General features: G+C 35.6%; 2 protein-coding genes across 2 annotated transcripts; both read left to right on the top strand.

Moving 5' to 3' along the window:
* Positions 1-10,099: 10,099 nt before the first annotated feature.
* On the top strand, positions 10,100-16,678 carry LOC112707383 (protein PAT1 homolog). Its single transcript, XM_025759098.2, has 6 exons — positions 10,100-10,207; positions 10,301-10,467; positions 11,508-11,656; positions 12,525-12,581; positions 13,195-13,255; positions 13,867-16,678. Exons 2-6 carry the CDS (start codon positions 10,377-10,379, stop codon positions 15,984-15,986), a joined length of 2,478 nt encoding a protein of 825 aa, XP_025614883.1. The 5' UTR covers positions 10,100-10,207; positions 10,301-10,376; the 3' UTR covers positions 15,987-16,678.
* Positions 16,679-18,080: 1,402 nt separating this feature from the next.
* Positions 18,081-22,145, top strand: LOC112707384 (uncharacterized). The gene is made up of 7 exons (XM_072200235.1): positions 18,081-19,829; positions 19,927-19,950; positions 20,049-20,337; positions 20,603-21,048; positions 21,155-21,217; positions 21,314-21,427; positions 21,521-22,145. Exons 1-7 carry the CDS (start codon positions 18,081-18,083, stop codon positions 21,854-21,856), a joined length of 3,021 nt encoding a protein of 1,006 aa, XP_072056336.1. The 3' UTR covers positions 21,857-22,145.
* The last annotated feature ends 381 nt before the right edge of the window (positions 22,146-22,526 follow it).

Raw genomic sequence — 22,526 nt, forward strand, 5'->3', positions numbered from 1 at the left:
TCATGGTTAAGTGTACAAATGACACTTGTGGCTGCTATTTTGCTCTTTTTCATATTCTATAATAATAAAATTTTAAATTTCAAATTTTGTTTCATTAAATTTAAGTTTATTTGTATTATTCTATTTATTTTAGAGTAATTATTTAAATCATTTTTTTAAATTTAAAAGTAGACATTTTAGTCTCTAAAAAAATAATACATAAATTAATATCCAAAATTTTATTTCGACAGACAATTCAGTCATCAATTTATTTTTTGACAGAATAATTATCCATATTAATCCCCAAGAATTTTAAAAGCGGGCATTTTAGTCCCTAAAAAAAATTAACATACAAATCAATTCCCAACGTTTTTTTCGTTAGACATAACAGTATTTCGTCCAAAAATAAAATAAAATAAAACTATTATTATTAATTGCACAATAATATTGTACTATAATTTTTTTGTATTTTTTAACAAAAATAATGATAAATGTATTCATTAGATTCTTATGTATGTATTTATAATATAAAAAGTATATATAGTAACTCAATAATAATAATAATAAATAAAATTATTAGAGATTATTTTTCAAAAAATTTAAGGTTAAAATTATTTGATATTTTTGTATTTAATATAATCAAAAGATGTCATATTATAAAAAACATGTTTGTATTAAAAGAAAATGTTTTAATTTAGATTTTAAAGTGTCATTATTCACCTTACTTGTTTCTAACAAAATGATTGTATTAATATGTTATGTCTTACAGAGAAAAACGTTAGAAATTGATCTATGTATTGATTTTCTTGGGGACTAAAATATCTTTTTTAAAATCTTTGGAAACTGATCTGGATAATTACTCTGTCGAAAAATGAATTGGGGACTAATCTGTTTGTCGGAATAAAATTTTGGGGATTAATCTGTGTATTAATTTTTCTTGAGGACTAAAATATCTGCTTTTAAAATCCTTAGAGACTGATTTAAATAATTATTCTTTATTTTATATTGAGTCAAATAGAACATATTGGGCTTGGCTATAAAGTATAAACCATAGATTTTATTTTTTTTTTTTTGAGAGAACTATAGATTTGTTTGTTTAGTTCATATATGATTCTTAATTCTAAAAGAGAAATTATCGCACTCTTGCCTAAAAGAGAAAAATTTTTTTTTCTCTGTACTTTTAATATTATCCTTTCACTTTTTTTAATATATTTTATAATATAGGGATAAGATTATCTTTTATAATATTTCTTTTCTTCTTATTTTCCTTCTATCTAAATACATTTAAAAAAATAAAAATCTACTCAATTTCTTTTCTTTCTTTTCTTTCCTTTTTATTTCCTTTCTCTCTATTTCTTTCTTTCCAACCAAACATAGCCTTAAAATTCACCATGCCTTATTTCATTTTAACTAGCAAAACACTCGCACTATGTGCAGGCAACACAAATACAATATATGATGAAATGAAGTGAACGTGTATTTGATTTTTTATTTGGTGTTGAAAATTGAAGAGCATCATTATGATTTAAAAAACTATATATAAATTCTAAAGCACTTAGAACCGATTTATATAAAGAAAAAGGGATAGGTAAGGAAGTTGATATTATTTTGTTATCCTTGAGTAATGTTTTGATGATATGAATATTAGAAAAAAAAATAGATGGCATATATTTTGATGATTGTGATTGAGTAAGGTTTGATTTGTAGAAGATATGAATATGGAAGGATGAATTTAACAAAAGAATTTATGTTTTAAGGGTAGGATTGGTAGGAATAGTAATTGTGAATTAATAACTAATACAGATTAACAATTGAAATAGAACTCTAACAATGTAAAAGATATGAAAAAGACATAAGTTTGAGAAAATAGATATATAAATAAAGAGTTAGAGTAAGGTTACTAAAATGAGCAGTAATATGAGTCTTAATTCCTTGTTGATGGTAAGATATCGATATCTTATGTGGCAAGATTTTAAGTATTTAAAATTGAAAGTTTGGATGTTCTCGCTGGATTTGTAAGATTGAGCCAAATATAAGAAAATCATACATTATAGTATAATTTGCAATAAGAAAATAATGTTGGTGATTGAAAATAAAGTCACAAAAATGTGAACTAAGGAATAAATTATTTTTTTATGAGCGAAAATTTATGTATATATAAACATGAAAGCTTTAAACAATACCTGATGTTGAACGTGTTATATATTTATAAAGACTTTAGGACAGACAACATTTTCAATTTTGTTTGTGTTTTCATCATGAGTAATTATAATTTTCAATCCTTTCTTATTTTTCACTCTTGAGATGGCAGCATAAAGTTGGCCATGAGTGAAAATATGTATTTTGAGTAGTAATCACACGTGGTCCAAGGATTGTCTTCGACTTTTGTTAATTGTCATTGCGTAAAAGAGCATCAGAGGAAATCGTCTCATTTGGAATCTAAATGGTAACCTAACATCTGACGGTGTGAGTGTCATTCTCGGAATGAAGACCTTTTTCTCTAAGTCTTGTAATTATCAACTGCATAGCATTGCAAAGCCTTGACGAGTGATCAATGTTTCTAATAAGCACCTTTAGCTTTAATTCATGATTTGGAACCCCTGAGAACCTAATTGTTGCTAAAAACTCTGGCATGTGGATGGCATCAATTGCATTGACACCTCCTTCGAAAACACATTTATTGGAACTAACAACGTCTTGCATTCATTGTTGTTTAATGCAATCATGTAATCATTCACCTCATCTACGACATTAATTCTACGAGCTAAAATCGCTCGACTTTTCAACTGGCTTTCATTAGCCATGTTAGGAATATAATCAGGATGTATTGCTTTAGCAATTCCTTGAATAGGATCATTATAATCAGTGATAAGAAATTCAAGCGATATTTTAATCATATTGTATCCATCAGAGGTTCCTTCAGATTTTCTGTTTCCAACCTGAAGAATCCATTCAGTAAATTGCTTTAAATCTTCTTCCTGACTATCTGTAGTCATAGATTGCAATTGCATGTTTACAATGAGCCATAATATTTCACAATGTTGCCATAGGTATGAGAAGTTTGAAGACGCATTTACGATGTCTTGTCTTGTTCCTTTCACTGGCAAGATTTGCCTAAAATCCCCGCCGAAGATAATTGTTTTACCTCCAAATGGCAATTGTAGGTTTTGATCATCTTTGAACCTCATCAAATCTCTCATTATCTTATCCAATGCCTCGAAAATTTGTTCATCATAGGAGCTTCATCCCAAATAATTAGCTTAGCTGTTACAATTATTTCTGTTAATGGACTTCCTTACTTGATATTACAAGTAGAGAACTCATCTGGGGTTAATGATATGGCAAACCTAAAATGTACAGTCTGGCCTCTAGGTAATAACAGAGAGGCAATATCGCTAGATACAATAGTTAACACTATTTGTCCATTTGATCTTAGTGCGAAAGCTAAAGTTTTCCAAAGAAATTTTTTTTTATGTACCTCCATGGCCATACAAAAAGAATACATGTCCATGTTGATTTTCTGTAGCATTGATGATCTTATCATATACCTTCCTTTGCTCTGCAGTTAATTTTGAGAGGCGGTCATTGTGTTTGCCTTCTAATACAACACGGTCATAATTTAACTCATTGAAGATCATTTTGTTTCACGTTCTGAGATGTTCGGTCTCTCGTGATGGAAATGGCATCGTGGATAATCTCGCAGGCTTTTTCCATTATTGTTCAAGATTTGCTCAATCTCTCAATCAAAGTTGGTTCCTTTAATTCATCATCACTGAAAACTAGATCTGAAATGTTGACAAAGTAAAGATATTATTTTGTATTGGAGATGAAAACATATGCTAGACAAAAGAAATAACAGAAAAACATGTTTCCAACAAATTAAACATGTCATTTAATTGAAAGGTTAGTTGTTGCAATCCTTTTCTTACCAAATAAGCCAAACATCACTCTATGATCATGCAAAAATAGCATGGCTGGTTTTTCCCAGACATCTTCGGGTCGTACCATTGAATTAAATCACAAAGAGTCGCAAACAACCTTCTCAAATAATGACCTGAGCCCTAATGACTTTCTTTTTAAATGACATCAATATATTCTCTTTCGCCATCAAGCAAGCTACTTGCATAGCATGCATCTCAAAATGATGAGTAGATGCCATTGTAAGTTCGGATATCTACATAGCTTGTTGGTCCTTTTACAATATTAAGCAACAATCTTAAATAATATAGCTCACCGGATGATGGTGGAATGTAGATCATCCTTCCAATCACTTGATGAGTTTTTTCTGGGTTTCCAAGCTCGAGGTGAGGATTTTCAAACAAACTTTCTTGAAAACTCGTTATAAGTTAGTTCTCTAGCCTCAGCATATTCTTTATTAGCTGTGAACCAAGCTAGGAACATTGACCTTTTAATAGTCGCCTTTGCAACATCTTCAACTAATGATTCAGTATCTGTAAACAGAATAGGTTGTTGATCTGGCAGATGAAAGCTAAGCCTCTCAACAGATGGATTTCTGTAGTGAATATCATAGCAAAATATCCTCCAGGCAACTTCTCAGCGAGATATATATTGGCAATCGTAAAACATTTTCACTTCATCAGTTTCTACACCTGCTTTGTGTTAGGATTTGGTTGAGTTAGTCCCACATTACTTAGGATAGCAAATGGAGTGGGTGGCCTAGGCTATAAATATGAGGCTACGTTCTCCATTTGTTTTTGCACCAGTCAGAAACACTTTAAGCTTGTATCTGATTTTTCTTTTCCTCTGTACTCTTTGATTAGAGAGTGTTGTAAAGTGTAGTTAGATATTTGCTTTGAGAGAGTGTGGGTGTACTGGGGTGCCGGTGAGAGAAAGAAGTCTATGTGTTGTATCAATTTTCACATAGTGATATTCTCTGGTTGTCATTTGACAACGGCCGTGGTTTTTTCTCCGGTAATTGGAGTTTTCACGTTAAATTCTTGTGTTGTGATTGTGTCTATTTTATTTCTCTGTCAAAGGTGTTTTCTCAAGGGGGAATGGTGTCTTATTCCCAACAAGTGGTATCAGAGCTTCGATTCGGTGGGATTTATTCTTAGTATGCTCTGTGGTTACAGCCTAGTCTGACCTTCCACATCAGAAAAGAATTTTGTCATGTGGCTTGAGGTTGATCTTTGGTTGCTGTTGTTGTTGCTGGAAGGCAGTGTGACACTGTGAGAGTGCAGTTTGGAAAGGTTCTGGCTAAGGAAAGACCTGGTATTTAAGTGTGTCCATTGTGACCCACCTCTCTTTCCTGGGGACCCTTCCTAGTACACGGTCTACAGTTGAGTTATACTATTCCAGTATACGGTTGCAAAAATGTCAGTATATTCAAGTGCTGTGAAGCTTGAAATAGAGAAATTTGATGGAAGAATCAATTTTGGCTTGTGGCAAATACAAGTCAATGACGTGTTGATACAATCAGGTTTGCACAAGGCGTTGAAGGAGAAGATCTCCGGTTGCTCTCTTTATGAGAGAAGATGATGTTCTCTAGAAGACAAGAAGTATCCTCATGGTATTACCGCACTGCCATGGATAAGGATGAGTTGTGGCAATTGGGTCCACAATTGCACACGGGCATTGGTTGGCGTTGAGATGCAAGGTGTGTGGCGGAGTTAGGCGATGGCTGAAGAACTTCCAGGAAAAGCCAATTTGGAAGTTGCACCATGAATTTTCAGCAAGGTTTCGATCTGTACCAAGGCAAAATGCTTGGAGTGGTCTAATTCCAAGTGAGTATACTTTCATGGTGGAGTATGATAGTTCTCTGAACTATGATTGTCGGTATAGACAATGGCAGCAAAGAATTGTCGGTGTTGACAATGGAAGCTGAAGATGTGTGACTATTTCAATCAAGGTGGAGATTGTTAGGATTTGGTTGAGTTAGTCCCACATTACTTAGGATAGCAAATGGAGTGGGTGGCCTAGGCTATAAATATGAGGCTACGTTCTCCATTTGTTTTTGCACCAGTCAGAAACACTTTAAGCTTGTATCTGATTTTTCTTTTCCTCTGTACTCTTTGATTAGAGAGTGTTGTGAGGTGTAGTTAGATATTTGCTTTGAGAGAGTGTGGGTGTACTGGGGTGCCGGTGAGAGAAAGAAGTCTATGTGTTGTAACAATTTTCACATAGTGATATTCTCTGGTTGTCATTTGACAACGGCCGTGATTTTTTCTCCGGTAATTGGAGTTTCCACGTTAAATTCTTGTGTTGTGATTGTATCTATTTTATTTCTCTGTCAAAGGTGTTTTCTCAAGGGGGAATGGTGTCTTATTCCCAACACTTTGCCACCGATTAAGTTTGTGGAAACAGAGCTTGTGACATGATTACTTCCTTTGTTTACATATTTGAACAAATACTTGATAGATCTTGACTGGTTACACCATTCGACATTAATGTGAGCACGATATTTAGTAACAACAATCTACTATGTGGCATGATGTACCTATTGTCAAGATGAATTCTTGACACTTCCACTGTGCATCCATTATCTCGACGCCTATAAATAGGGTAACTATCTTCATCAACTGTAGTGACTTGATTGAATTTCTTAGGAAAATGATATATGCAATGTCCTTCCTCCATGCAAGGTGAACTTGGTCTGCTAATACCACATGGACCATGAAGCATACAACTCTTCACAGCTTTGTAATATTCATTGTCAACATCAAGATCAGAAATTCCAGCACATATGATTTTGTCTATGTCTACAGGGGTTGGATATTTATCTTGTTCATGCAAGAATAGTAATCTATGTGTGTGTGGGAGTCCCCTCTTTCGAAATTCTATTGTATAGATAACTGAAGAAAAAAAAAAGACTGAACCTATATGATTTTAACATCTGTAAGTTTGAATCATCAATCAATTTGAACCAATGTGGAAATAAATTTGTGAAAAACTTATGTAACTTTCATACCTGCTCTTGTTGCGCCAAATAATTTGATGTATCTAAGATCCTTAATCATCTTGTCTAATTTAACTTTGAATAATTTTTAAATCATGTCTTGCATGTCCTCAGGTTTGAGTTTATGCTTTGCCCAGTACCGTTGTATTTCGTCCCATTGCGGATTACAGGTGAAAGTGATGAATAAATCTAGATAACCAATACATCTACATATTGCCATGGCATCTTGATAATTTTGTATCATGTATCTTGGTCCACCGATAAATGTTGCTAGCAATATTATTCTCTTTCCTTTTGACGCAGCATTAGTCTCGCCATTAAAAACAGCATCTCAAAGTCCATTGTATATTTCAGCTCTAAAGTCGCTTTAGTGGGTGTAACTATATTTCAACCTAGCACTTTCAACCATCGAGAATGAATCGTCTAAAAATTGTTGGAATAAGCGGTGGGAATGTTAAACCGCACCATTGTGTAAAGGCCGATCTTGGATTTGAAATGCGAAAAAGTCCGACATTGTCACATGCTTCTCTTCATCTGTCAAGTTTTTCTTTACTTTGTTCAATACAATATATTTTTTCCATCCATCCTCACCATAAGGGAATAGAAGAGGATACTGTAAGGCTAAATAAGACGAGTGTAGCTCTGTAATTCTTTGAAGTGGCCCTAATTTAGTTTCGACAATAATATATCGCTCTTGTGTAGACCCGTCGAAATCACCGACAATTAAGACAGCAATCTCAGAAACTGAAAGCAAATTATATCGCCTTCCATCTTTTCTTCTTTTTCCTATGAGTCGAAGGCAAACAACAATTGTAGCATTGAAAGCAAAGAATATGTCTTCAGGAGGTTCTTGCATCATAGGAAGTTGAACTTGACCTTGTCGACAACATAGGTGAACTTGGAAAATTTAGAATTGTAATGCTTTTTCATGTGCTCTTCATACCAGAATAGAGCTTTGTAGTATTGGCATGTAAAGTTGGGATCTCCAATATTCTAATAAGCTACTGAAAAGAAAAATTAATTAGTCAATGTTTGATAAAAAACTCAATTTTTTTAAAAAATATAGAAGTAAAAAAAATTAAGAAATAAAAAATTGTTATATATTATTATTTAATTGAAAATGAAGCACTAATTAAAATAAATAATCATGCGTTAAAAGTGCGCTAATAATAATTATAAGATATTTTAGTTACAAATATTCAAATTATAGAATGTACATATGTTAAGACTATTAGAATTACACTTTTTGGCCTAAGTATGCATGCATACGGTAGTTTATATATTATATAATCAATCTCTAAGTAATACAATGGTTATTAAAATTTACTATATGGTGTAAATAATTTATCTTTTCGCGCATCGTGCAAACTTGAATCCTTTATTCGTTAATTATATATGGAAGTAACTATGGTCAGGAATAATTATTTTAGTTACATTGTAACTGCAACGACTTATAAAGTATATCTATTGAAATGTATTATATATTGGTATAGGCTATTTTATTGAAAAATATATCTATTAAACTATTTAGAAGAAAGTTTTATCGAACTAAATCATGTACATCATTTGAATGACAAGTTAAGACCACTCTATTATTTTATATATATATAACTTCATAATTTTATAAGTTAAATGGTTATATTGACATGATTTATGATATTAAAGTTTCAAAGTTAGATTCACAAGCCTTTCATGATAGATAGCATAAGAACAAAAAGAATGGTGATGGCAGAATTTATTCGTTAAGCACAAACCTGGAGTGGGACCATTAGGGTGGTACTGTTGTTCAATATGTCACTTAGTATTGTTGTCGACTGTTGCTAGCTAGTTGTCAGGTTGGAGCTCTGCTAAATACAAAAGATTGAATCAATTATGATATAATGAATGCAAATTTTGCTGACTGACATGAAAATGTTTCGAAACACATCCTTTGAATTTGTTACCGGGAGGAGATTTTGTAGCGTCTTGTTGTTCCTTAAAGTGGAATTGATGTTTGTGTTGGTGGCCAGTTTTTTAACCACATATGGCGATTTTGTTTTTGTTATGCATGTATTTTGACCTCAATTGGGGCGAGACGAGATACATACAAAAAGAAATCCTCCATTCTAAGAACGGAATAGTAATAAAGAAAAAAAACATAAATTTTTGTACATATGTTTATATGCGAAATTTTATATTTATTTTATTTATTAAAAAAGTCTCAATTCTTGAGAAAGCAAACAAATATTTCATGGAGACACCAAAAAAGAAGTATTTCATGGAAAAAGTAAATGTAGAGTCATTAGGAAAAGAGCAAACTATTAAAATTTGTTGTAAAATAAATAAAAGATATACTAAATATAAAATAAAAATGTATAAATAGAAGATTCTAGTATTAATATAATTAGCTCAATAACAATAATTCATATATGTATTTACTAATATTGTATGTTGTAATATATATGCATATCAAGAGAGAGAGAGAAGTATTCAGTAAAATTGGAACGTAAAGAGAGAGAGAATTGATTTATTTATTGTTGTGTTATCATCATAGACTTAAGTCTCTGTTGATACACATACGAAACTTTGATTTTCCACACTCCATTATTTGAAAATTAAAGATTCTTTCATTGAGAAACTGAGCTGTTCAAGAATTAATGGGCATCCAACTCATTTCTCATTCTTATCACAATAAAATTATATTTGAAAGTTCACATTGCTAAAAAAATAATTCGAAAAAATATCCACGACAAATAAATTTTTAAAAAAGTTAAAAATGCGATAAAAAAATTACATATTAAAAATATATTTAAAATTTTTTTTAGAAATAATATTTTAATATAATTTTTTAGCAAGCATCATTAAAAAATAAAATTTATTATCCTCAAAATTTTATAATTTATGTCAAGTCATTTTCTTAATTTTTTTTATTGTAAGTCACTAAATTTTTGAAAAATAAAAAAAATTAAAATCAAATTTTATTCTAAATTTTTTGAATATTTTTAAATATTTATTCAAATATTAACACAAAAATTTAGATTAAATAAATAAATTATTTATTAAATATAATTTTTTTATCACTTATAAAATATATAATATTTATTAATTTTTTGTTACATTTTCAGATTATTTTAAAATTATTTTTTTAATAATATCTTTTAAAAAATTGTGTGTCAGGATTTAAATCTTTTAGATAATAAATTGATAGATAACTCTTTAAAATACAACAAATAGGAGTGGAAGTAAACAAATAACCCACTCCAAAATAAAAAAGAAAAACAAAAACAAACGCCAAACAAAATTCTACGATAAATTTCGATCAATATCTTCTGCGTAGGGTTCCTCTCTCTCTCTCTCTCTCTTCCGTTTCTCTCTGATCCAAATCGAAGCCATTTTTTGTTCTCATGTACTCGATTCTCAGCGCAGGTCTTCGCCCTTCTTCGTCTTCTCCCAATTCCACTCGTTGAAGTTTCTATCTTTTTGACAATTTACCCTGCTTTTCATGGTGGATATGGATGTGTTTGGAGCTGGGGGTAATCTTGGAGGAGCTCCTACCACAGAGGATCTTAGGCAATTAGGGGGTGCTTCCTCAGGTTCGCTTCACCTTCTTGGATTCAAATTTCCCCTTTTATTGGTGTTTATTTTGTGCAGCTTTTGTTCCTGTAGATCTGGTCCGTTTTAGCCACTAATTTGATTTGAAGTATGGGAATTTTGATGCATGATTTACTACCGTGTTAATGAAATTGGTCTGTTTTGTGCCCTAAAGGTGTTTATTTTCTGTGTTATATATTCAGTTCACAGAAGCTCAATTATCAGCCATTTAGTTTGGGGTGTTATGGTCTGCAAGGTATAGCTGAACCTGGAGATTGTGGTAGAGTTGATAGTTCTGTTGATTAATGGCCCTTTGTAGTTAGATTTTACGGGTTGATAGTTCTGCTGATTAATGGTCCTTTGTGGGTAGAAGTTACAAGTTAGTAACGAAAATGTATAGAAGACAGTAACAATTCAGAGTGAAGAGATAAGGTTTGGAGAGCCTTAGCACATATATTCATTCTGTCTTCCCATAGGCTCTTTTTTTTTCTCTATAGTTCTGGGCTTGCCCTCTGACCATATTTTGCTTAGTAGTTTTTGAAGTCACTGAAGTGTAAGTAAAATATTTTTGTATGTGTCGGGATTGAGGATTAGCGTTTGAGCATTCGTTAATGCTAAGTAGAAGGACAACCTAGTTTGGTTTGTGCGCACATACAAACACAACCATAATCTGGTCAGTCTTGCAAATTTCCTTAAGCATTGGAAGCATGTTAGAACTGAATAGCAACTGGAAAACAATTTTGATTTTGTTACACAATTTTTTCTTTTTTATTAAAAATTATTCACTTTGTTTTCTTTATTAATTTTATGCTATAAGATGAGTTGCCCTTAAGGTCTATATTATGTATATAATATCTGCTCAACAGCTCAAGTAGTGCAATGTTAAGCTACTGTCTATATATGCTGTGAATTTTGGATTTCTTCTGGTTCAAAGTATCTACTAACATCTCTTTACTTTTACTTTTGGATTTTTTATATATTGTTTTCCTGGATTTGAAGAATTTGGAAGAAGTTTTTTGACTCATACTTTTGTGTCGTGCAGAAAATGCAGTATTTGATGCATCACAATATGACTTTTTTGGAAAAGATTTTGTTGAGGAAGTGGAGTTGGGGGGTTTAGAAGATGAAGATGGTGAATTGCCTCCTGTTGGATTTGATGAAGAGGAGGAGATTTTTTTCAATAGAGAAGAGGTTAGGTGTCTGCATATTTATTTCTACATAATGCCATTCATCTTAAAATGACTGTGATCTAGTTTGCATAATTTGTTCCTTAAATAATGTTTTTGGATTTTGTGAGTAGACACTAAACAGTATGTGCAATTTTCCTTTTGCATAACTGGTTGTAATGTTTTTTCTTTTTCTTTTTCTTTTTCTTTTAACATTGTAAGTGTTATACTTATCTTTTTGCAATTCCTGCTTCTTGTACTTGTTCATAAGCTAATGATGTATCTATTATTGATTTGCTCCTTTTAAATGGTTGTTAGACTTGATATATCAATCCAATTGTTTTGCTATACTTAATGGAGCTAAACTGATACAGTGAATTCTCCTGGACAAAGGGATGGAATTACAACTCACAAAAAAAGTACATAAGTCTTTGATAAAGCATGGTTTCATTTGTTTTGCATACTTCTAAATTTTTTGGTCATTGTTTCATTGGTGGTTCTGGAAACCAAGGAAGGAATTTAAATGGAGATCTCCCTCCTTCTTAGCATAAGTGATTTGTTTTGTCCTATCTCACTTTCCTTGCACGATTTTATCTCCTTTTTGGTCAGTTCTTGTTGCTCAATGTTGGTAGAAGAAATGTATATACCCCCCCCCCCCCCCGCGCGGCCCGTCCCCATCCCCCGGGGCTCTTGGGCAGGCGGGCGGGCGCAATCATGGTCAAAATCTTTCTGGACAATTTTTCTTTGATTACATAAATATTAGGAAATAACAAGTTCATTAATGGCTGTTCTTTTTCTGACTGAATAGTTACTTAAGCACACCTGAATGGTTGAAAAAGATATTGCTTGGAGGTTTATTCTTTCTGTAATTAACTCTCATTTTTGCATTGCAGGGTGACGATTTAAGATCTACTTCAGAGGTTGACGATCTCACAACAACATTTTCAAAGGTTAGATTATTCAGCATTTGTGCTTCATGTTTATTCTTGATGCAGGACATTTTTTTAGATTAGTTGGCCAAAACATTGGCACTTAACATTTATATCAACCTATTTGGATTGGCCAATTTAGTAACATAAAGGGAGGAAGAAAAGGAAATCCCAATGCATTGCTATGTTATGATGTATGAATCATCTCTTCTCTCCACAAGGAACAATAGTGACTGGTAATTGTGGAATATGAACTAAGGAGGATGATGTTTTGCTTTAGTTTCAGTAAGAAAGTTTTTGAGAGAGCAAGTTCTATGGGAACAAGGGTATGTAACGTTTAAACAATAGCATGAGTATTATTATTCTACAATTTCACTCCTCAACTGTCACGTTTGATGAATGTAATATCAGAGGAATATGTGGAATGCAGCCAAGGTTTTGTTTCCGTGTTAAATAATGGGTTTCTTTAGAAGAAAGAGTTACACAGGGAAGGTGTTTGAGAACGATGTTAATTGTCTGTTTCTTCACTACAATGCTAATTAGTAGTTGCCTGTTAATAGTGTATATGTTGTTGGCTTATTTTAAATAGCTTTATGTTGATTGACACTGACCTTAGGTTCTTGTCTTATTTCAGTTGAACAAGGATGTTAGTGGGTCAAGTGCTGGACTCATTGGTGAACATGGATCAAGAGAAAGTGAGTTGACGAATTATATAATTTGAAACAAATAGGGGAATGACCAACTATCTAATATTTACGAGGAATGACCAGTTATGGATTTATTATACATATTAAGAGTGACGTGCTCCTTCCTAACCTGTAATTTGTTAAAAGTTCTTGCATCCCTTCCTTCCATACTGACCACCACCACCACAAAACCTCCTTATATTTATAATATATTGCACAAATAGCCCTAAATGCTATGTGGCCTGACCCATCTGTTAACTGAGCAATTTATTCTTCAATGTCTCTTGTCAAATGTCTTTCTATTATTTAACATGATATAATTAGAAAAGGAGGGCATATTTATTTGGTGCTGATGAAGTTAAGGTTCATTTCATTGGCTATAACCATTCAAGTCAAAGTTCTTCTATAATAAAATTAAAATTAATCTTATCATGAACACTGCCTTACAAGCACCCCATTAGGTTATGCCATGATTTAATCAGAACAGGTTTGTGTTGATGAAATGTGATTCATGTTGTTGGCTAGATGTATTTGAAAGACCATATTGTCAACTGTATTACTCTTCTTTCCTTAGTTGATCCATTTATCATTTATGTTAATTTGGGTTTCTTTGTGTCTAGATTCATCTGCTGCTGAACGGGCACATAGGGATGATATTTATAATTGGTATGATCAGCATGATTATGACAGTGAAGGTGGTCAGGATCTCAAAAGATGGTCATCACAACCACATAATTCATTGGCTCTGTTACAAGAGTCTAAGGGCTTGTTGTATAGAACATCCTCATATCCTGATCAGCAGCAACATCAACATTTTTCTAGTGAACCAATTATGGTGCCAAAATCTTCTTTTTCTTCTTATCCTCACTTTGGTGGCATGCAACAACAAGATTCCCCAAATCAGAGCATGGGCCATCTGAATATCCCATTTCATGCTGGTGGGTCACAGATGCCAATGTCTTCACCTAATCAATCTCATTTGCCTAACTCCCAGATCCCATTGGCTGGCCTTTCCCATGGGTCTCATTTTGGTGGGAATTTGCATCAGTTTCCTAGTGGATCTCCTGTTAATAATCGAATGCCGAATCAATGGCTCAACCAAGGTGAATTATATTCTGGAGATCCTCCCAACATTCTGAACAATTTATTGCAGCAGCAATTACCTCTTCATAATGGATCAATACGTCCTCACTTAGTGACTCAGATGCAGCAGCAGCAACAGGAACAGCAGCAGAGGATGCGTCCCCCTCAGCCTTCAACAGGATATTTACCTGGTTTGCAGTCCCATTTATTTAACCCTAGTATTTCCTCAGGTTTACCCTTTGATCAGATGGCTGGGCTAATGGAACTAAGGGATCAAATACCAAAATCAGCTCAAAGAGGTAGACAGAACTTTCGGTTCCCCCCTCAGGGTTTTGATATAAGTAACATGAAGAGTAATATCGGATGGCCTCGATTTAGGTCTAAGCATATGTCAACTGAGGAAATTGAGAATATTCTGAGAGTGCAGCTTGCAGCAACTCATAGTAATGATCCATATGTAGATGATTATTACAACCAAGCCTGTCTTGCGAAAAGATCAGCAGGTGCTAAGCTGAGGCATCACTTTTGTCCAAATCAAATAAGGGAACTCCCTCTGCGAGCCTCTACTAATACTGAACAACATGCATTTCTTCAGGTTGATGCTCTAGGAAGGGTTCCTTTCTCATCAATCCGGAGGCCCCGTCCTCTTCTAGAAGTTGATCCTCCAAATTCCTCTCCAGCTGGTGGCAATGAGCAAAATATATCAGAGAAGCCCCTTGAAAAGGAGCCAATGCTTGCAGCAAGGGTCACAATTGAGGATGGTCTTTGTCTTCTTCTTGATGTAGATGATATTGATCGTTTCCTACAGTTTAATCAGCTTCAGGATGGTGGAATTCAGTTAAAACGGAAGCGGCAGAGTCTTCTGGAAGGACTTGCAGCATCACTTCAGTTAGTTGATCCACTGGGAAAGACTGGACATACAGTTGGGCTTGCTGCAAAAGATGACCTTGTGTTTCTCAGGATAGTTTCTCTACCCAAGGGTCGGAAGCTTCTTGCTAAGTATCTTCAGCTGCTTTTTCCAGGTGGTGAGCTAATGCGAATTGTGTGCATGGCAATCTTTCGTCATTTGAGATTCTTATTTGGTGGTCTTCCCTCAGATCCAGTTGCTGCAGAAACTGTAAGTAACCTTGCAAGGGTTGTTTCAAAGTGCATCCGTGAAATGGATCTTGGTGCACTAAGTGCTTGTCTAGCAGCAGTTGTTTGTTCTTCTGAGCAGCCTCCTCTACGTCCACTTGGAAGCCCTGCTGGAGATGGGGCTTCCCTTGTTTTGGTGTCTGTGCTTGAGAAGGCAACTGAACTTCTGACTGATCCTCATGCTGCTAGCCATTATAATATTGCAAATCGTTCCCTTTGGCAGGCTTCATTTGATGAATTCTTTGGCCTTCTGACCAAGTATTGTGTGACCAAATATGACAGTGTCATGCAATCATTGCTTGTTCAAGGTATACCAAATATGGGTGGTATTGGCTCAGATGCTGCCAGAGCTATTAGTAGGGAAATGCCAGTTGAGCTCTTACGGGCCAGTCTACCCCACACTGATGATCGCCAGAAAAAGCTATTGCTTGATTTTGCTCAGCGCTCTATGCCCGTAGTTGGATTCAACAGTAATGGTGGCGGTAATGGTGGCCATGTGAACTCGGAGTCAGTGCTGAGTTGATTATAATCCAGATTCCTGAAGGAGATTGTCTTCGAAGTAAAAAATGGCACCAAATCACATGGGGACAACCTTATGCTTCTAATTATTTCAGAGCAATTTCTGCTGTGGAAGTATCAGGTTCATCTGCCTTGGAAGTCTTGGCCTCTTATGTTTTACTTGTTATATTGCTGATTTGCCATGTAGAATTTTGTGACAAATTTGCAATCAGGCCTATTGTGTATTATGATAAACTTGGCTTGATATGTTCCTCTTGTCTTGTCTTTTTCTTCTGACGGGGGAGCTTCCTGTTACGGGGTTGGTGGTCTTCTAGAGAGCATGTAGTGGGGTAGTATGTGCAGGATTAGGTGTAAGTTGGGATTCCCATGGTCTTTTAATATTATCATACAAAGGCATGGGGATGGTTGTGTCCATACCCCATATCTACCTTTATAGGTAACATCCAAATTGAAGTGGCAACTGAGGGTGCACCAATTTATCCAGTGAACTAGGTGGTGGCATGACAAGCTTTTCTGAACCATAGATGATGCGGTTGGTGCGCCTAGGAGGAATAAATTATGGTAAACCTTGTTCCATGGTATTCTGGTTTTCAACTTATATTTTCCTTCCCTTGGACCGGTCAATTGGTGTAGTTTTTGTATCATCACTTGCTTCCCATTAGATTGGACTAATATATTGGTCTATTTTCTTGTCTCCATGTTTGTCTTGGATTACATGTTTAATTTCTATGATTTTTTGGCCATGACCAATACATCAAATTTTGAATATAATGCAAATGCAGTTTTGAAGATGTTGTGGTCTCTGGAATCTTAACCTACAGTTAGCTCCAGGGATTTAACTGTCATGATGCCACCATGGGGTTCCTTGTCTAAAATCAACTATTTTCATGCAAACATTATTTTTGGGTGGGTGAACGAGTGTTACTCTTTAATTGCCAATATATGGATATCTTTATAGTCACTGTTAAGTTTGTACCCACCTACACTTCTCATGTATATATATCATCATCAATGGAGGTAAAGAGAAGAGTACACAATAAAGCTTTATCCTACTATGTAATAGAAGAGCATATTGTTTATCACACTATGTAGATAGAACATATTGTACAAAAATAATAGACAGGCATAAAATGGACGATTATGATTTCTTTTTTTTGATAGATTATGAAGATTATTATCTCTTTCCATACGAGAAAATTATGTTCTCAATGAGCAGCATTCAGTTTAGGACAAAATGCATATGGACATGACTCTCTAATTATGACGAACATAGAATATTGCAAGAATATATAACATCTAATAACCGATCATAACAACTTAGAATGGTCGATGGGGTCAACGATTAACATACCATTCATCATGGGATAACGGTTAATGAATGGGCGATGGCTTTAAATCTTGAGCAAATTAAGTTACTGTAGGTGGTTGTTAACAAATACAAAAGAGTAAATACCCTTTCTGGTCCTTGTCCATTTTGAAATTTGACTACCCGCCCCCTATCCTTTATAAATTATCAAATCGGCCCTTATCCATTTACGCCGTGATACCAATTAGCCCTTGAGTTGGTTTCTCCGTTCAAAGTCGACGGAAAACGCTGAGGTGTAACGTGCTATCCGTGACGTGGCTTTGGATCATCAAACGTGGATTGCTCTGTAAGCATGTGGACAAATAAGCCCCTGCAGACTCAGCAAAATGACGTCGTTTTGCTTGGCATCATTTTGCTCGTTTGGGGTGAAATATCATTCTCTCCCTTGTGCACACCCCAATCACCATACATCACCCTCGTTCCATCCTGAAAATTACGAAGAAATCCTAAGAGACCGAAACATCTCCCTCCAAGCAAGCTGACAGAGACTTCCAACAGGGAGGGGTTGACGGTGCTGCAGACGAAGGAACTGACGGCGCTACTAAGGTTAGTGTCGCTATCTGAGTCTTGAAGCTTCGTTAGCTTGTGTTGCTCCATTTTTTTTCTGAACTTGGTTACTGTTAATGATGATTTAGATTAGTGATCACCCCATGCATGTTCTAGAATGTTAAAATGAGGCGTGATGGAAGTTGTTAATTAGTTTTTAATTATTGCACATTGTTGTTCTAATAGATGTCATATGAAATAGTCCCTGTTTTTCATCATGGGGGTTCGTTTGAAAGGGATGAAGATGGTGCATTGTTCTACCGTGACGGAAGTGTTGAGACATTTCCTCCGTTAGACATAGATTATGTTAATTTCAAGGATTTGGAGGAAATGTTCAAGGGTTTGGGGTATACAAGTTACAAACAAATGTATTGGTATGATGGCAGTTCCCTTGATTTAGAGTCTGGGTTGCATGTTTTGAAAGGGGATAAGGAAATCAATGAAATGTGTGATAAAAAGATGGAGAATGTGGAGTCGGATTTGTTGGTTATTTACTTTGAGCATGATGTTAGTCAACCAGTATATGGCCCTGATGTTGTTGAGGTAGATTCACCTTCTTCTAATGACGGATATGAAACAACCGAAGACGAACCCTACAAACCCCCTCCAACTGGATTAGAATCTGATAGTAGTAGTAGTGATGAGGAAGTAAATGTACAGAGGAAGAGTATGAGGAAGAAGCAGCCTAGTGTGAGGATGAAAGAGGCAATGGATGCTGGACAAAAGGGTGCTAGGAAGAAGAGTTGTGTTAGACAACAGACACCTAAGAAGAAGAAGAATGTGCCACCTGGTATTTTTGGTGATAAGGACATGTCTCCTAGGACTAAGAAGAAGAAGGCTAAGAGGTATGTTGGAAGAAAAAGAAAACATGTTCTATCCCAACAAGAAACAGACAATGAGCCAAACAGTGGGCCTAGTGGAGATCAAGGTAATGGGCCAGGTGATGTTGACCCAAATGGTGAGGCAAGGGATAAGCCCAATTCAGATCCAGTGGCTGAGGAGTTGGACTCGGACCTGGAAAAGCCATATGAATATGAGTCTGAGGCATTTAACTCCCCAATTTCTGACTCAGATGAGGAGCATAAGGCAAGATATCCTGATTTTAATGAGGATGCAAAGTATGGTGAAGTTCAGTTTCAGGTTGGACAACACTTTGAGACCATGGCAATGTTCAAGCAAGCACTTAAGGATTACTTTGTATATGAGGGAAAAGAGCTTATGTATTTGAAGAATGAGCCAAAGAGGATTAGAGCAAGATGTGCTGAGGAGGGTTGTCCATGGCTGGTGTTTTGCTCTCATAATAGTCAGAGTCTCAGTTTTCAAATCAAGACATTCATTGGAGAGCATAACTGTGGTAGGAATTTGAGCAGCAACATGGCTGATAGATCTTGGGTGACAAGTAAGCTGGTAAAAAGGTTAGTAACTCAACCTCTGATGACTCCGAAAGAGGCACTAGAGCACATGAAGCAGGACTATAATGTCCATATAAATTATAGGATGATATACAGAGCCTTAAAAGCTGCTAGAGAGCAAGTAATTGGAAAGGAGCGAGAACAATATGGAAAGCTGCATGACTACTTAAATGAAATTCACAAAAGCAATCCTGGATCCACTGGTATGGTTGATGTCATTCCTCAACCGGAGGGTCGTCCACTCTTCAATAGGTTGTACATTTCACTGGATGCATGCAAGAAAGGCTTCAAGGCGGGCTGTCGCCCTCTGATTGGATTGGACGGATGCTTCTTAAAAGGGTACTTCGGAGGTCATCTGTTGTCAGCTGTGGGGCAGGATGCCAATAATAGTTTCTTTGTTATAGCTTTTGCTGTAGTTGAAGCTGAGAACACTGATTCTTGGAAATGGTTTCTTTCAATCCTGCATGATGATCTTGGTTCTGTGGCTGCCAATGGGTGGAACTTCATGTCTGACCAGCAGAAGGTTATATTCCTTCTTTCTTTGTATTTCCTTTTTGTTATATGGTTTGTGTTCTGTGTTTATAAATTAATTCAACTGTTCTTATGAACTGTTATTGCAGGGTTTGGCTAAGGCATTGCATGAGGTAATGCCACAAGCGCATCATAGGAATTGTGTCTTACATATATGGAAAAATTTCATCAAGCACTTTAAGGATAAGCACACAAAAGGCTGGTTTGGAAGGCTGCTAAGAGCACAACAATGAGGGAATTCAAAGACTCAATGGAACTTGTGAAGAAGATGAACACAACTGCTTGGGAGTATCTACAGAAGTTTGATCCTGGTTCATGGACAAAGGCTTACTTTAGCCATGGCCCGAAGTGTGACAACATCACCAATAACATGTGCGAAGTTTGGAATGCTAAGATCGTGGAGTATAGAGAGAAACCGATTTTAACTATGTGCGAGGAGCTTCGAAGTTACATAATGCGAAAGATGGCAGGGCACAAGCACAGAATAAGCAAATGCAAGGGTAAATTGGCTCCAGTTCAACAACTAAGGCTGGATGAGTACATCATTCCTTAGAGCAATAAGTGGACAGCAGAGTGGGCTGGAGATGAGACAAGGGTATTGTTTGAAGTTCAGAGGTACCAGACCAGAGTGGCTGTCAATTTACAAAGACATACATGTGCCTGCAACGTTTGGCAACTAACAGGTATAATTATCAACTCATTTCTTGGCAATTATTTAAGTAAAGTTTGAGTGAGTAAAGGTCATTTCTGTATCTATCCTACTAGGGTTGCCTTGCAAGCATGCAGTAGCTGCTATCTCAAGGTTAAGGAAACAAGGGCTGAAACCAGAGGATTTTGCACATAAATGGCTTACAATGGATGTTGTTCGGGCTACTTATGGGGACTCCATTAAACCAGTGAATTCTGAGGAATTTTGGGAAGAAACAAACAGGCTGCGTCCAGAGGCACCAATCATTAGGAGACCCCCAGGGAGACCAACCAAAAAAAGGGCTGTTGATGTCGTGGCTGAGTCACAAATGCAGCAGCAAGGTCACAATGTGAGGAAGTCATTCCAAGTCACGTGCAGCAAATGTGGGCAAAAGGGACACTACCACATGACTTGCAAAGGAGCTCCTGCAAATCCGAATTGGCAGCCAAAACGAAAGAAGGCAAAGCAACAACAAACTGAAAACCAATCATCACAGCCACCTCCAGATCAACAGGAAGCACAGGTAAGAGGCCTTCTACATATTTTTCTTTCCCATTGTAGTAGTTCTTATTTCCTCTATTCAATTGAAAAGTATAGTAGATGAGACTGTTATTTTTTGATTTGCATAGGCCGGGGAAGGAGTTGGAAGCAATGTTCCCCAAAATGTTACTGCCCCATCTATTGATCCAGTGGTAGTTTTTTGTCTGAACTTATTGTTTCCCTTAGCTTAAGCATTTTTTTGTTCTATCATGGCTGTGCTTACTTTGTTTCTCATATGTCTTTCACAGGGTAAAGCAAAAAGGCAAAAGAAAAAAGTCCCTAAGACCTCTAACACTCACTCAGTCCAACAAGAGACAAGGGTTGACACTCAATCTTCACACCCTGCCCAACCACCACTAGAGGTAATGTTATTTTACATATTCATGCTCTTTAACTATAAAATTAATTGGCCCAACAGCATTTACAATAAACTGAGTTGTTTTTCTGTGGTTTAGGGTGTGGACTCCAATACTCAGCCCTCAAACCCTGCTACCCCAACTGCACTCCCCCAGGGGCCAAATTTCAGGCCCAAACAAGCTATAACTAGACCTCCAGCACCTACAGTGCACCACTCTCAACAGCAGGCCACAGCCCCAACAGTTCAGCCACCTCTACAGCAAGCAACAACCCCAAACTCACAACCATCAACTCAGCAACAACTTCCATCTGAAGGAGCAACTGACTCAGGGACTGCCACAACTCCCTTCATGTTTATCCCCACACCAGGCCTAAATGCACCCCACAAATTCAACCCAACATATGGGTTTAGGCCACCAAGGATTCAGAAATGACATAATCCTAGTTATAGTTATGAATATTTTGGTGTATAATTTTTTGGTTGTCAAGTTTTTTGGTGTAAAGTTTTTTGGTTGTCAAGTTATTAGAAGTAATACACTAAACAATGTGGAACATGTTCTCTGTTTTGTGAAGACAGACCTTTGCTAATGATTTTGGCTCACTATGTAAATGCCTTTGTGCTTAGCAGTATGAATATAAACATTATGCTTTTACCTTATACAGAATTGTGCAGAGTTATCTTGGGTTCGGTCTTCACATTATAACAAAGAAAAATTCACATTCATTTCATTTGGAATCTACAATTACAGAGCAAATTAACACAAATATCAACAGATATCCATGCATCACTTGAAGCAACACAATATACCCTAAAACACTACAAACACAACTGCTGTTAACACAATTAACATTGCCAGCATAACAAACACACTACGGCTATTACTACATTTTTTTGATTTTGCTTCATATTCATCTTCAATCTTGAATTCCAATTGCTCCAACCTTTTCTCCATCAACATCAGTCTTCCTTGAATGTCATTGTCATCTTCATTGCCAGAACGTTTAGCAATCACCTCGTCCAGCCAAACAAAAAAGTTGCAGTGACGTTGCTCCATCTGCAATTGCCATTATAGTGAATACAACTTGTTAAACAAGTGGGAAGTT

The sequence above is a fragment of the Arachis hypogaea genome, chromosome 8 (genome assembly GCF_003086295.3).
Source record: "Arachis hypogaea cultivar Tifrunner chromosome 8, arahy.Tifrunner.gnm2.J5K5, whole genome shotgun sequence".
Taxonomy (NCBI): domain Eukaryota; kingdom Viridiplantae; phylum Streptophyta; class Magnoliopsida; order Fabales; family Fabaceae; genus Arachis; species Arachis hypogaea.